Consider the following 14,792-nt stretch of genomic DNA (forward strand, 5'->3'; position numbering starts at 1 on the left):
TAATTATATAAAAAATACATTTAATTGCCTGCTTAAAGCACAACTGATAACATTATACTTTGGGATTTACAGCAATTGTGGAAGTAAAATATATGACAACAATAGCACAAAGGATAGAGAGAGAGAAGTATACTGCTGTAAGGTTCTTATACTACAGATGAAAAGGTACAGTATCGTTTGAAAGCGGACTGTGAGAAGTTGAAGGTACATATTGTTAACCCAAAAGAGACTAATACAAAACAAAACAAAGAGATATAATCCAGCAATGTGAATAAAATATAATTATAAAAAATAGTCAATTAATCTCAATAAAAGGAAGGGCAAAAGGAAAAATGAACAAAGAACAGGTGGGGCAAATAGAAAATAAACAGCACGATGGCAAATTCAAATGCAACCATATGAATAATTACTATAGTTTAAGCATGCCAATTAAAAAGCAGAGATTACCATATTGACCCCCCACAAATGACTGCAAAATTCTTTAAATAAAAGGCATCAGTTCAGTTCAGATGCTCAGTTATGTCCAACTCTTTGCAACCCCATGAACCTCAGCACGCCAGGCCTCCCTGTCCATCACCAACTCCCGGAGTCCACCCAAACCCATGTCCATTGAGTCGGTGATGCCATCCAACCACCTCATTCTCTGTCGTCCCCTTCTCCTCCTGCCCTCAATCTTTCCCAACATCAGGGTCTTTTCAAATGAGTCAGCTCTCCACATCAGGTGGCCAAAGTATTGGAGTTTCAGCTTCAACATCAGTCCTTCCAACGAACAACCAGGACTGATCTCCTTTAGGATGGGCTGGTTGGATCTCCTTGCAGTCCAAGGGACTCTCAAGAGTCTTCTCCAACACCACAGTTCAAAAGCATCAATTCTTCTGCACTAAGCTTTCTTTATAGTCCAACTCTCACATCCATACAGGACCACTGGAAAAACCACAGCCTTGACTAGACGGACCTTTGTTGGCAAAGTAATGTCTCTGCTTTTGAATATGCTATCTAGGTTGGTCATAACTTTCCTTCCTAGGAGTAAGCATCTTTTAATTTCATGGCTGCAGTCACCATCCACAGTGACTTTGGAGCCCAGAAAAATAAAGTCAGCCACTGTTTCCACTGTTTCCCCATCTATTTGCCAATGAAATGGTGGGACCAGATGCCACAATCTTAGTTTTCTGAATGTTGAGTTTTAAGCCAACCTTTTTACTCTCTTCTTTCACTTTCATCGAGAGGCTCTTTATTTCTTCTTCACTTTCTGCCATAAGGGTAGTGTCATCAAAGGCATACATAGCTTAAAAGCAAAAAGGATGGACAAACATGTAACATGCTAATACTGATCCAAAGAAAACTTGAGTGATAATATTAATATGAGACAAAGTATACTTCAGAACAAAAAATATTATCATGAACAAACAAGGACATTTCACAATGATAGAGGGGTAAATTCATCAAGAGGCTATCAGAATCCTAAATGTGTACATAACTATTCACAGAATTTCAAAATACAAAATGTAAATCTGAAAGGTGACAAACAAATCTTAGTTATAGTTGGAGACTGACATCTCTCAGAAATTAACAGAATAAAGATTCAGAAAGTCTGGAGAACACAGAAAATTTGAACAAGGTTATCAACTAACCTGACCTAAAAAAATAAATAAAACACTATATTCAACAACAGGCTTCCCATTGGTAAGGAATCCACCTGCCAGTGAGGGAGACACAAGACACACGGGTTCAGTCCTGGGTCAGGAAGATCCCCTGGAGTAGGAAATGGCAACCCACTCCAGTATTCTTGCCTGGGAAATCCCATGGGCAGAGGAGCCTAGCAGGCTACAGTCCAGGGAGTCGCAAAGAGTCAGACATGACTGAGCATACACACACATATACACACACTCTCTCAACAACAGCAGAAAGCACAAACTTTCCAAGCACATGCTGCACATTCACCAAATTAGACCCTATTCAGGGGTCATAAAGTGTCTCAATAAACTTAGGAGAATTGAAAAGATACAGAGTATGTTCTAGGTCTATCAAGAGTTAAACTAGAAATTGATAGGGGCTATATTATGGGAAATCCCCAACTATTTGAAAATCAAACAACACAGCTCATGAATAAAGTAGTAAGGAAAAACAGAAAAAAATTTTTTTAGAAGAGAAAATATAGCAAATGCTAAGGTCTCAAATCAATTATTTAAGTTTCTACTGTAAAAATACTAGAAAAAGAACGGAAAATTAAACCCAAAGTAAGTGGGGGAAAGTAATAAAGAGCAGAAATCAATGGTATTGAAAACAGAAAAACAGTACAAAAACAATGAGACCAAAAACTATTACTAGGAGAAGAGTCAATGAAATCGATACACCTCCAGTCAGACTACTCAGGAAAAGAAAAAAAGACACAAACTACCAATAATTAGAATGAAAAGGGGGCACAATTACATTTTCTAAGAGATTAAAATGCAGATGCCTGTCCCTGAAAGTTTATAATCTAGGTGATAAGACAAGCTCTATGTACATAAAACAAGGAGCAATCTTACATCGACAGCAATAATAAACAACAACAACCAATCACTTATTAAATGCCAGGAAAATTTTAAGTACTTTAAATATATCAAGTCATTCAATCATCACAGCTCTAACAGGTAGACACCAGTATTAATACTACAACTACAGATTTTAACCTTACGCATTTGATTAATAGAGATATGATGAAAGTAGATAAGATAATTGAGTACTTTAAAAATAGGAGAAGAAAATAGGATTGTAGTGGCCTTGGGAATTTCTTATGGAGGAGAGAAGGCTTAAACTAGCTCTTGTAAGGTATATGCTGATGATTACCAAGTTTTTCACAATAGATATCACAATCTAACATTATCAGGGAGTTAATATTTCAGCAGAGCAGTATAAACCAATTCTTCAGCTGTTTCAAAGGACATTGATTGAACATCTACTATGTTTCACGCTTTGGGGTCACAGAAATGGATAAAAGAAGGACGTCTATTGAGTATATGTATTCAATATACACCACACCGCTACGTGTCATTGGGTTGTAGTCCTCACATTCAAAAAGCTTGTAATCTACCTAGCCCTGTGTGTGTGTGTGTGTGTGTGTGTGTGTGTGTGTGCATATGTGCATGTGTAAGCCAATCAGAAAGTAGTTGAGCCTAGGTTACAATCACGAGCTCCCTTGAGTATTATTCTATGGTGCAGTTTCCTAGTTTCCTGCTTTCACAGCAGATTAGTGTGAATTACCCAGAGAAACGTCTTAAAGGAAATGCCTTGGAGCTGAATCCTGAAAAGCAGGGAGACAGGGCATACCAGCATGTATTAACAGGGTGAGAAAGGCTCAGAACAAGCATAATCTGCTTAGCTAACAGTAGGTAATGTCAGAAGACAGCTGAAGATAAAACTGACCATGTAAAGGGGGCAAAAGGGATACAAACTGGGGCATGAAAATTAACTTAAATCCCACATTTTTGTTGAGAATATAGGCTTAGTAGATTTCATCCCCAAATTCTAATTAAATCATTCTGTTTTACTTAGGGAGGAAAAGGGGCATAAATACAAGAGGAAATTCCCAAAACGATGGAGAAAAGGTTTCAATGATCATTTGATATGCAAGTGATTTTCTGGGAATTCAAGAAATATCACAAATTAAACAGAGAAAAAACTTTACCTGATCCAAGATTCTATATACTTTTCTAAAGACAAAAGCTTCTTCAAGCAATGAGCAAGCATGCATCACCGATGCCACCCAACATCATCAAACTGTAAAGAAAACAGGAACCTATGCTGGAGTAGGATAATCACTGATATTCCCATGGGCTGGTGAAGGGCCTGCTCTACTCAAATGACAGGTACTGGGCTTTCAGCATGTCCAGGGGATACTCCCACTGCAATCAGTCAGCAGATTAACAAATGTTCTTAGTGACGGGAACAGGCAGTCCAGGAGTACAGCCTTACCCCTCACTGGTGGCTCTGATCACCTAGTGCAATGTCGCTCTCCTCTCTGGCTCCCTCTAATGGCCCCAAATACCAAGTAAACAACTTCACCATATCTGTATCTAAATTTGGATACAGGTATCAAGTTTGGGTGCTAGATGAGACTAATTAAGTGCTTTGCAGAAGTGTGAAGTTACCTCTTAAAATGGAAGAAACTAAAAAGAAGGAAATCACTAGTGGTGGTTCTGACCCAATCCCTACCCCTACTGAAGTTTCATAAGATCACAGTGGAAGGCACAGTCTACCATAAATTGAAGAGCTCTGTGTTAACAGCAGGAAACCAAAACTCATCTCACAACGCCTCCCCCACTAATTCAGCATCTCTCCCACAGATTCCAAAATCCTCATGTTGCTATATATCGCCACCTAGCGTCCAGAGGCTGATATTACCATTGTTATTTAGTCGCTGTGCTGTGCTGTGCTTAGTTGCTCAGTCATGACCAATTCATTGGAAAAGACCCCCACGCCAGGAAAAACTGAAAGCAAAAGAAGAACAGGGTGACAGAGGATAAGATAGTTGGATGTCATCATCAACTCAATGCACATGAGTTTGAGCAAACTCCAGCAGAGAGTGAAGGACATGCTGCAGTTCGCAGGGTCACGAAGAGTGAGCCGCGTCTTAGCAACTGAACAAAGTCGTGCCCAACTCTTTTGTGACCCCATGGACTGCAGCCCACCAAGCTCCTCTGTCCACAGCTAAGCCTAAAGGTGCCATTTTTCTTCAGTTACCTTCCCAGGGTTTCCTGTTAGATTTGGCTGTTCAGTACATCAGGAATCCTAGGGTGATTCCTCATTCTACTCCAGGGCATACCCATGAAAGCGTAATTTTGAATTTACTTTATTGAGTTAAACCCCATCTTTTATATTATCCTCAAGTACTTTGAAACTGCAAATAATTCCTCAAGATAACTCTTTCTCAACACTTAGCGTATACCTCACTCCCCCCTTTCCTTCTTATGCTTCTCCTTCATTGGGCCATGGACTCTCTCTATCTAGTCTATACATTTTAATAGCATCATTTGCTGCACGATTATAATTGGCAGGAGAGCGTTGTATGTTGTATCAGAAATGCATCAGGATTGTTTGTAACGTCAACATCTGAGTGGCTTTCATTTTGGCGATTCAGGCTTTCCCTCCTTCTAGTCCCACAACTACACAGTAGGAGAGATACTAATGAACAATCAAAACTCAAAAGAGTAACACACTATCACAGAAATGAAAAATAATTTCAAGGATTAATTAAGAGGCCCTATTTCCCTCCAAGCAGTCTTTAGAGTATAAGCCCAAGCAAGCCATTTCTAGACAGGAAATATAAACATTTTGAAGATGTGAGCTTTCAGTTAGCAATAACTCTCTGAAACCATTTTTAGACCTACATTTTTTTGAACCAGACTTTTTCCATATCAGGCAAAATAGAAGGTTCAGGTGTAGAAATATAAACATGGAACGATGTCCTTAGTTTGCTTTGAGTTAAATTTGCCAGACTGCCATGCAATATCTAAGTCCTACTTATACTAACAAATTATGCACTGTTTATCTGAAACTCAAATGTAACCGAGAGTCCTATATTTTATCAGTCAACCCTATATGAAGTAAACTAAAAGATCTAGTTGGGGAAAATAACTAGGCTCTTAGCAGAACCAGAGTCATTTTTATGGAAAAGGTGCTTTGGTGAGGGGTTCAAAGACCGATGCCAAAGCAGAGGCCCAATAAAGCATTCAAATAATATTTTGCATTTATTTAATACTTTAAAATTTATAAAACATTTCATAAATTTTGTATTACCTGGGTACTGCTCATGACAGCCCTTATGTGGGCGTTTTTATGCCTATTTCAAGGCTCACAGATGTTAAGGCATCATCATGCGGATCTATACGGACTTGACGAAGAAGACAGAACTTGAATCCAAGTCCCTGAGTATGGTGCAGTGTTCACAAATGAAGACAATGTTCACATGAACAGCACACACAAGCCTTTCAATCCCTAAGCTGCAGATGAAAATTAAATATCTGGCAAACCCAGCATAAAATTAACATAGTAACGAAAGGTCAGGAAAAGGAAAAAATACTCTAAATGAGTCACTGAGCTGCCTTATATACTTTGCCTGTGGACTCCAGTTTGGCTTTTTAAACCACATACACTCACTTTGCTTCCCCAAGTACAAAGAGACATTATTCTTTAGATGTACTTTTATTTGCATGTACCAAAATTTCTACATCTCCAACCACTTCTCTTTGTAAGTCATTCATATGTCCTAGAGGTCTTTAATAAAATCACAGGAAAATCCAACTCTGTTTAACTTACAGTTCATTTTCCCTAGACCTATACACTGAAAATTTAGACGTTCTTATAATTCTTTTAGCTGTTAATGATCGGGGCTGTTTTTAAATTGTAGAGTAGCGGCAGCTAGTGTTCACAATGGGTATTTCACTTCTCCCCAGCACAGTTTTATCTTTTACTTGTGGTCCTCAAATTCCAGTGTTCATAAAAAACAAAAGTTCCCTGAAGGGTTAAAACATAGTTTCCTTAGCCTCTTATAGATTCTGATTCTATATATACATGGGGTATGTACATTATGCAAGGCCCAAAGCTACCGTCTCTTTTCTATCTCCCGGTGAATCTCATTCAAGAGAACTTTATTATACATATGAATCACTATGGATCTTGTTAAAACACAGATCCTGTGGCAACAATTTTGGGCTGGAGCCAGAGACTCTGCCTTTTTAACAAGCTCCCAGGTAGCATTATACCCTCGTTTCAAATCGAAGCATTTCCACTTTCTCTATGTAGCTAGATCACCACAGCCTAAATCCTAAGTTTACAAAATGTGACTTATGGATGCTTCTCACTCAGTGTTTAATCAGATTTTCCTTAAATCTTCTCATTCCTATTGTCTGCTCTGATTTTACGCTTTAAGTCCTAAAATACAGCCACCATCACCTCAAAAAGAAGTAGCTCAGAACAAAACAGGCCAACATCCTGAGTCCCACGTAAATCCATGCCTGTTCCTTTCTAGACCAAACCATTTCCTGGTACCAAATAGAGAGGAGGGCCTAGGCAGCAGCATCAGCCCTGATAAGCCTGTGCACATGTATGGGAACCACAGCTCCTTACCACACTCTCATCTCCCCATGAGGATGGAGTGCAAAGATGATGACGAACGATGATGCCAAACAATGATGATGAGGAAGATGATATCAGCTAACATTTGTTGCACACTTGCTAAGTGCCAGGCACTGTGCTAAACTCTTTACAGGGGCTGTATGTATGTGTGTATCATACAATCTCATATCTTCACATGGACTATCTTTACATGGATTATCTCATATATATCATGTACGTCTATGAAGTGGGTAATATTGTCTCCATTGTAATGATGAGAGAGACAAAGAGCACATTGGCAATTTTTATATTTAATATCACAATTAAAGTCCAGTGACAGCACGTATAAATCACATTCAAGCTAAAAAACAAAATATTAAATTGAAGGCTCTTCCTCTCTTATGTCCCAGACACAAATAACATTCACTCTGTAGCATTTCTCTATAACAGCCACGTATCACCACCTAGCAATGGATAGCTGGAACATACAAGGGGTTTCCAGGAAAATCTTGAGTTTTTAGAAATGGCCAAAACTATGCCTGTTTTAATGTATCAAACACTAAAGAGTTTTTGCAGCAGATACAGGCAACTTAAAAATACGTGTTCTCAATAGTTGCATTCCATAACCAAATCAAAGAATAAAAACCAAGTGTTCACATATTTTTTCTTTTATTCATACCATTTTAAAATTTATATAATTATCCTTTTTTACTCATTATTTTCTTGTAACCAGCTAATAGTTCCATGCACCTTTCTAAAAAAGAAAACACAGAATATTACTTTTAATGTGCTTTAGGTATGCATGGCTGAGCAGAAAATATTCCCTCTTGTCTCTTTGCTTTTATAATCCTATTGTTTTTACAGAAAGAGTTAGCTGCAATACAACAGTCTTTCCAAGTTGAGCATGCAGTGATGACTATATATTTCTCAGTTTGCATAAGTATGTATCCTTTGTTATTGAGAATTGGTAGAAGCCATGCAAATTTTTAAAAAGCTGTGTTTTTCAGAAAGTATTAATGCAGGCAGCTCTGAGAAAGAGAGATGAGAAAGAAAACCCCAAGGATTACATATAGGCCTCTGAATAATCTCATAATCTGGTACTTTGATCAATCATTATAGTTGTATGAAGGCCCTGCTTTGTCTCTGAAGAATAAGAACAATCCGAGAGAGAGAGAAAGCAAATAGATAAGGGAAAACTGGGATAACAGTTGAGAGACATACTCACCTCTCGTTCTTCTCCTCCTTTGTTTTACTGTCATGGAAGACAGAGATTTTGGAGCCAGACAAATCCAAGTTTGAAACTCATATTCATCACTGCATGTAGCTGTGTGGCATCAGGCAGTTTACTCAGCCTCTCTGAATCACAGTTTCCTCGTTTATGCTATGGAAACACTACTACTCCCCCAGCCCAGCTGTTGGGTACATAAACGCTCTTGTAGGATAGAGCCTGGAAATAGAACAGAAAGAGGCTGTGACTTTCGGTTATTGTTGTTCAGTCACTAAGTCGTGTGCAACTCTTCTGTGACCATGTGGACTATAGCCCACCATGCTCCTCCGTCCATGGGATTCCCAAGGCAGCAATACTTGGGTGGGGTCCCATTTCCTTCTCCAGGGGATATTCCCAACCCAGGGATTGATCCCAAGTTTCCTGCATGGCAGCAAATTTTTTATCACTGGGGTATGCTGGCTATGGGGCTTCCCTGCTGGCTCAGAAATAAAGAATCTGCCTGCCATACAGGAGACAATGTAAGAGATGCTGGTTTGATCCCTGGGTCTGGAAGATTTCCTGGAGGAAGGCATGGCAACCCACTCCAATATTCTTGCCTGGAGAATCCCATGGACAGAGAAGCCTGGCAGGCTACAATCCACAGGGTCAGAAAGAGTCAGACACAACTGAAGCGACTTAGCACACACACACATGCTGGCTAATAGCCACCACTCCTTCATCTGTTCAACTTTCAACAAATTATTGATCATCTCACTGTGTCAGGAATACAGTGAACTCCCAGGACTACAGTGAACAAAAGGAAAAGTCTCTTCCCTCAAGAGATTGTGTTTCATCCCTTGAATACCCAGTTATCAAAATTCCATTCCTTCCACCCACTACTCCACTCAAACTCCTCTGGCAAAGTCACCATTGCCTTAGTTATCAAATACAATGGATTGGTTTTGGCCCTCAACAACACTTTTTATAGCATCTAGGCCACAGGACTGGAAAAGGTCAGTTTTCATTCCAATCCCAAAGAAAGGCAATGCCAAAGAATGCGCAAACTACTGCACAATTGCACTCATCTCACGCTAGTAAAGTAATGCTCAAAATTATCCAAGCCAAGCTTCAGCAATACATGAACCGTGAACTTCCAGATGTTCAAGCTGGTTTTAGAAAAGGTAGAGGAACCAGAGATCAAATTTCAAACATCTGCTGGATCGTTGAAAAAGCAAGAGAGTTCCAGAAAAACATCTATTTCTGCTTTATTGACTATACCAAAGCCTTTGACTGTGTGGATCTCAATAAACTGTGGAAAATTCTCAAAGAGATGGGAATACAAGACCACCTGACCTGCCTCTTGAGAAATTTGTATGCAGGTCAGGAAGCAACAGTTAGAAAAGGACATGGAACAACAGACTGGTTCCAAATAGGAAAAGGAGTACATCAAAGCTGTATATTGTCACCCTGCTTATTTAATTTCTACGCAGAGTACATCATAAGAAACACTGGGCTGGAATAAGCACAAGGTAGAATTAAGATTGCCAGCAGAAATATCAATAACCTCAGATATGCAGATGACACCACCCTTATGGCAGAAAGTGAAGAGGAACTAAAAAGCCCTTTGATGAAAGTGACAGTGGAGAGTGAAAAAGGTGGCTTAAAGCTCAAAATTCAGAAAATGAAGATCATGGCATCTGGTCCCACCACTTCGTGGGAAATAGATGGGGAAACAGTGGAAACAGTGTCAGACTTTATTTTGGGGGGCTCCAAAATCACTGCAGATGGTGATTGCAGCCATGAAATTAAAAGACGCTTACTCCTTGGAAGGAAAGTTATGATTAACCTAGATAGCATATTCAAAAGCAGAGACATTACTTTGCCAACTAAGGTCCGTCTAGTCAAGGCTATGGTTTTTCCTGTGGTCATGTATGGATGTGAGAGTTGGACTGTGAAGAAAGCTGAGCGCCGAAGAATTGATGCTTTTGAACTGTGGTATTGGAGAAGACTCTTGAGGGTCCCTTGGACTGCAAGGAGATCCAACCAGTCCATTCTGAAGGAGATCAGCCCTGGGATTTCTTTGGAAGGAATGATGCTAAAGCTGAAACTCCAGTACTTTGGCCACCTCACACGAAGAGTTGACTCATTGGAAAAGACTGATGCTGGGAGGGATTGGGGGCAAGAGGAGAAGGGGACGACAGAGGATGAGATGGCTGGATGGCATCACTGACTCAATGGATGTGAGTCTGAGTGAACTCCAGGAGTTGGTGATGGACAGGGAGGCTTGGCGTGCTGCAATTCATGGGGTTGCAAAGAGTCGGACACGACTGAGCGACTGAATTGAACTGAATATACCTGAGCAATTATCTTCATGCCTAGAACACTCTCTCTTGATTTCCTTTTACCCTCTAACTGAAAATTTTCAGTCTCTATTACTAGTTTTTTTTCCACTGCCCCTTTCATGTATATAACCTAATCTTCTGACTTTTGCCCTTTTTCTTTTACACGCTACACTAGTGGTTCTTGATCCTTTCACTCATGAACTTTAAGAATCTGAAGAAGCTATGGGCTGACTTCCTAGGGGGTGGAAATGGATCTGCTTACAAATATACAAAAATTTGCATACATTTCCAGGAGTTTCACAGACCTTTTTCTCTTAAAGCCCACTGTTGAACTCCAGGTTAAGGAGTTCCTATGGCTTTAACTGCTACCCATACGTCAATGACTCTCTAATCTCTGTCTCCCACATAAACCACTTTCCTGAGCAACAGGCCTACTGTCCAATAACTTACTAACAACTACATATGAATGCCCCTCTGGCATCTCAGAATTCAAGATATCCCAAGCCAAATTCATTATCATTCCCCTAAAACCTATTTTCTTCCTAGGAGACAACACCTATGGGAAAGAAAACACTATTTTTAAACCTAACAGACTGAGATTTAAATCCAGCCCTGGCAGCTTGAGAAATATACGTAAGCCATTTGTGCTTTAATTTCTTCATATTTAACATGAGGATAATAGTATGTCCCTTTTCTGGATTGTTATGAGAATTAAAGAATGGAAAAATCCCTATACGAGTGCCACCACACAGCATACATTCCACAAATTCATATTCCTGGATTCCCAATCTCAGCAAAAGCAACTCGAGTCACCAAGAATCCTAAGTCAAAAATGTAGGAACCATCTTCAATGTGTCCTTTACCTTGTCTGCAACCAATGGACAGCTACACAGTCCTGATTCCTCAACTTTGCCCCCGCCCTTAATTCAGGGTGTCATGTTCTTTCTCATGGGCACAGCAATAGTCTCTTAACCACTTGCTCCAGGTCCAATTCCACATTCTTCCAACCTATCCTGTATACTGAAGCCCAAGGATCTTCCCAAGACACATATCTGATAATGCCATGATGGCTTAAATTTGCCCAGTAATCCGTCGCTTCCAGGATTACATCTACCTTAATAGTTCCCTGAAGACTGACTATGATCTGGCCCCTGTCTACCTCCAACTCAATCATTTGATTATTTGTGGATATCCTCAACTGCCCATAGTGTTTTGGATTCTGTATCTCTGTCCACACTGCTTCCTTTGACTGAAGGTCCTCACCCCTGTAATGTCTTTTCTTGGCATTCATACAAACAACTACTTATCTTTCAAAATGCTGATCAAGCATCACCTACTCTATGAAGTTACTCCTGACAGCCTCCTGCCATACTGCTGTTCACTCCCACCTCCATCTGACAGGTGATTTTCTATCCTGGCAAAAATGAATAGCATATGGTTCCCAGTCTCAAAAAGCTTATAATCATCATTCAACCAAAAATCATGTTATATAACCTGGACTAGTAAGCTGACTTGAAGGTGAAATGATCAGGAATGAAAAAAGAATGAGTTGTAAGTAACTCAAATACTCAGCTCACTGGGGTGTGTGTGCTCAGCTCACTGGTGTGTGTGTGTGTCTGTGTGTGCATGCGCATGCTACATGTGTTCAGTTCAGTTTAGTTCAGTTCAGTCGCTCAGTCGTGTCTGACTCTTTGTGACTCCATGAATCACAGCACGCCAGGCCTCCCTGTCCATCACCAACTCCCATAGTTCACTCAAACTCATGTGCATTGAGTCGGTGATGCCATCCAGCCATCTCATCCTCTGTCGTCACCTTCTTCTCCTGCCCCCAACCCCTCCCAGCATCAGGGTCTTTTCCAGTGAGTCAACTCTTCGCATGAGGTGGCCAAAGTACTGGAGTTTCAGCCTCAGCATCAGTCCTTCCAATGATGTGTTAGCTACATATTAACTGATTTAATATTCATGAACTATGAGTTGCACACTATTATTACATTATTCCCATTTTAGAAGAGAGGATACTAAAAGCATAAAGAGACTAACTTGCCCAACATGACCCATCAAAAAATACCAGTATGAATAAAGTATGGACTTCAGTTAACTTTGTAAAATACAAATGACAAATTAAAATGATATACTCTTCAGTTCTAATGGAGGTGGTTGAACCTATTATACAGAGCCTATTATACAGTGTGAAGTCAGAAAGAGAAAAACAAATATCATATACTAATGCAGATATATGGAATCTAGAAAGACGGTACTGATGAAATTATTTGCAGGACAGCAGTGGACACACAGACACAGAGAACAGACTTATGGACAGGACTCAGGGGAGGTGGGGAGGAAGGAGAGGGAGGGATGGATAGACACAGTAACATGGAAACATACATTACCATATGTAAAATAGACAGCCAATGGGAATTTTCTATATGACTCAGGGATCTCAAACCTTGGCTTTGTAACAACCTAGAGAAGTGGGATGAGAAGGCAAGTGGGAGGGAGGTTCAAGAAGGAGGGGACATCGGTTATACCTATGGCTGATTCATGTTGATGTTTGGCAGAAATCAACACAGTACTGTAAAACAATTATCCTTCAATTAAAAATAAAAATTTTAAAGTGTATACTCCTTATAAATACGTCGTGGGATATATATTTATTGCGCCTATTAAAAGTCTGGCACATAAAGGGAAAAAGTGCTCTATTCTCAAAAAGTTATTTTCGAAATTTAAAAAAAAATTGATACAAAGAACAGAAAACTGTACCTCCTTTGAGCAATAAAGTCTTGGGGCAAGAGGAGGCTTTCAAATACATCGGTGAGTTAATGATCGAAATTAAATGAGTGCCGAACGCAGCTCTGGAGCCTTGACCTCCAGCCCACAAGTCCTTAGCCACACCTCACCTTTCCTCCTCGTACGTGGGGGCGGTGGACTAGCCAATGAAAGGGCGGTGCTACGTGGGCCTCCCGTGCGCGTGCGCAGCATCGGCTCGAGGATCATTCCCATCCATGCGCTCGAAAGCAACTTCTTCAGTCTGGTCACTGCCAGCGTCAGCGCTACTCCCTCTGCCGTCGCGCCGCCATTTTGAAGACGGGAAGAGTTACGGCCCTGGGACCGCTGGAGGCGGCTGTGGCGGCGGCGACTGGTACGGACGGTTTCCGCCCGCGTTAGCCCCTCCAGATCTGCCCATCTTTGGGCCACAGCTCTGGGTGTTGCCCCTATACTCACAGGGCCCCTGTCGCTGTCCCCGGTCCTGTCACTCTGTCGTTAGGATCTTTTTCGCTTCCTCAACCTTCATCTTTGCTGGAACCTTTGCTCACAGCTTGTTTAGAACCTTGATCGGTGTTAAAATACCTACTTGGAGCCTCAGGACTCCATCCTGGTGGACGGCCCCTCTTTCCTCCCCCGGATCTAGTCGGAGTTGTCTTCCGCAGACACACCGGGCGGGCTGAGAACTGCAAGGCCTCCTGTGGGCAGCGACTTGTGCCCTGTGGGGGCAGGAGGCGAATCCCGGTCTCCTGGGGTCCGGGGACAGCTTGGACTTTGGTCCTGTCGCGGAAGAAGGGACACCCAGTAGACGATGGTGGACATTACCCGAGTGATCTGTTGTTAGAGCTTAATCCGTCACCGGCCTGTTTTGTTTTGTGCTTTCCCAGGAATAACTTCACAAAAGGGAAGATAATTTTCGTCTGCCCTTTCCACCAGAAATGGCCAATGTGAGTAAATTAGTCTCTTAAGAAGCAGTACAGTAATAAATTATTTTGGGAACTCGTTAAGAAATGGAGGGGCGGGTTTAATTATAATGGCATTGATGGCATAATGTTTCTTGTACTTAGAGAATCAAAAATGTCAAGGGAAACAAGGGGTGTGAAATTAGGTCAATATGCCTTGACGGTAGCCTGAAAACAAACATGTTTCTCAATACTTTTATTTATTTATGCAAATTCCTTTTGAGAAATAAATTCAGTGCCAGCATCCTTTGGGTAATTTTAAAAGAAATTATTTTCGTAAATACTTAGAATCTATTTTTAAGCCGGTTTCTGTTTGGGTAGGTTTTGTAGCAGTTTTAGTATAGGAAGTAACCTTACAAATACTACAAAATGAGAGCAGGAGAGATTATTCTCATAGGCCAGAGGTATTTATTCACGGTAACT

The 14,792-nt window shown here is 40.6% G+C and overlaps 1 protein-coding gene and 1 long non-coding RNA gene across 2 annotated transcripts in view; one reads left to right on the forward strand and one right to left on the reverse strand.

Moving 5' to 3' along the window:
* On the reverse strand, positions 1 to 14,128 carry LOC138433961 (uncharacterized). The gene is made up of 3 exons (XR_011254538.1): positions 13,542 to 14,128; positions 8,321 to 8,542; positions 1 to 1,285 (listed from the first exon to the last, which is right to left on the reverse strand). It is a non-coding gene; the product is annotated as an uncharacterized lncRNA (long non-coding RNA).
* MMADHC (metabolism of cobalamin associated D) overlaps positions 13,557 to 14,792 on the forward strand; it is a 17,202-nt gene continuing 15,966 nt past the window's right edge. Inside the window, exons 1-2 of the mRNA XM_069577605.1 lie at positions 13,557 to 13,783; positions 14,295 to 14,354. Of these exons, the coding sequence (XP_069433706.1) occupies positions 14,346 to 14,354 (9 nt within the window). The 5' untranslated portion in view covers positions 13,557 to 13,783; positions 14,295 to 14,345. The remainder of the gene's footprint in view (positions 13,784 to 14,294; positions 14,355 to 14,792) is intronic.

This window comes from Ovis canadensis, chromosome 2 (assembly GCF_042477335.2).
Source record: "Ovis canadensis isolate MfBH-ARS-UI-01 breed Bighorn chromosome 2, ARS-UI_OviCan_v2, whole genome shotgun sequence".
In the NCBI taxonomy this organism is placed as follows: Eukaryota; Metazoa; Chordata; class Mammalia; order Artiodactyla; family Bovidae; genus Ovis; species Ovis canadensis.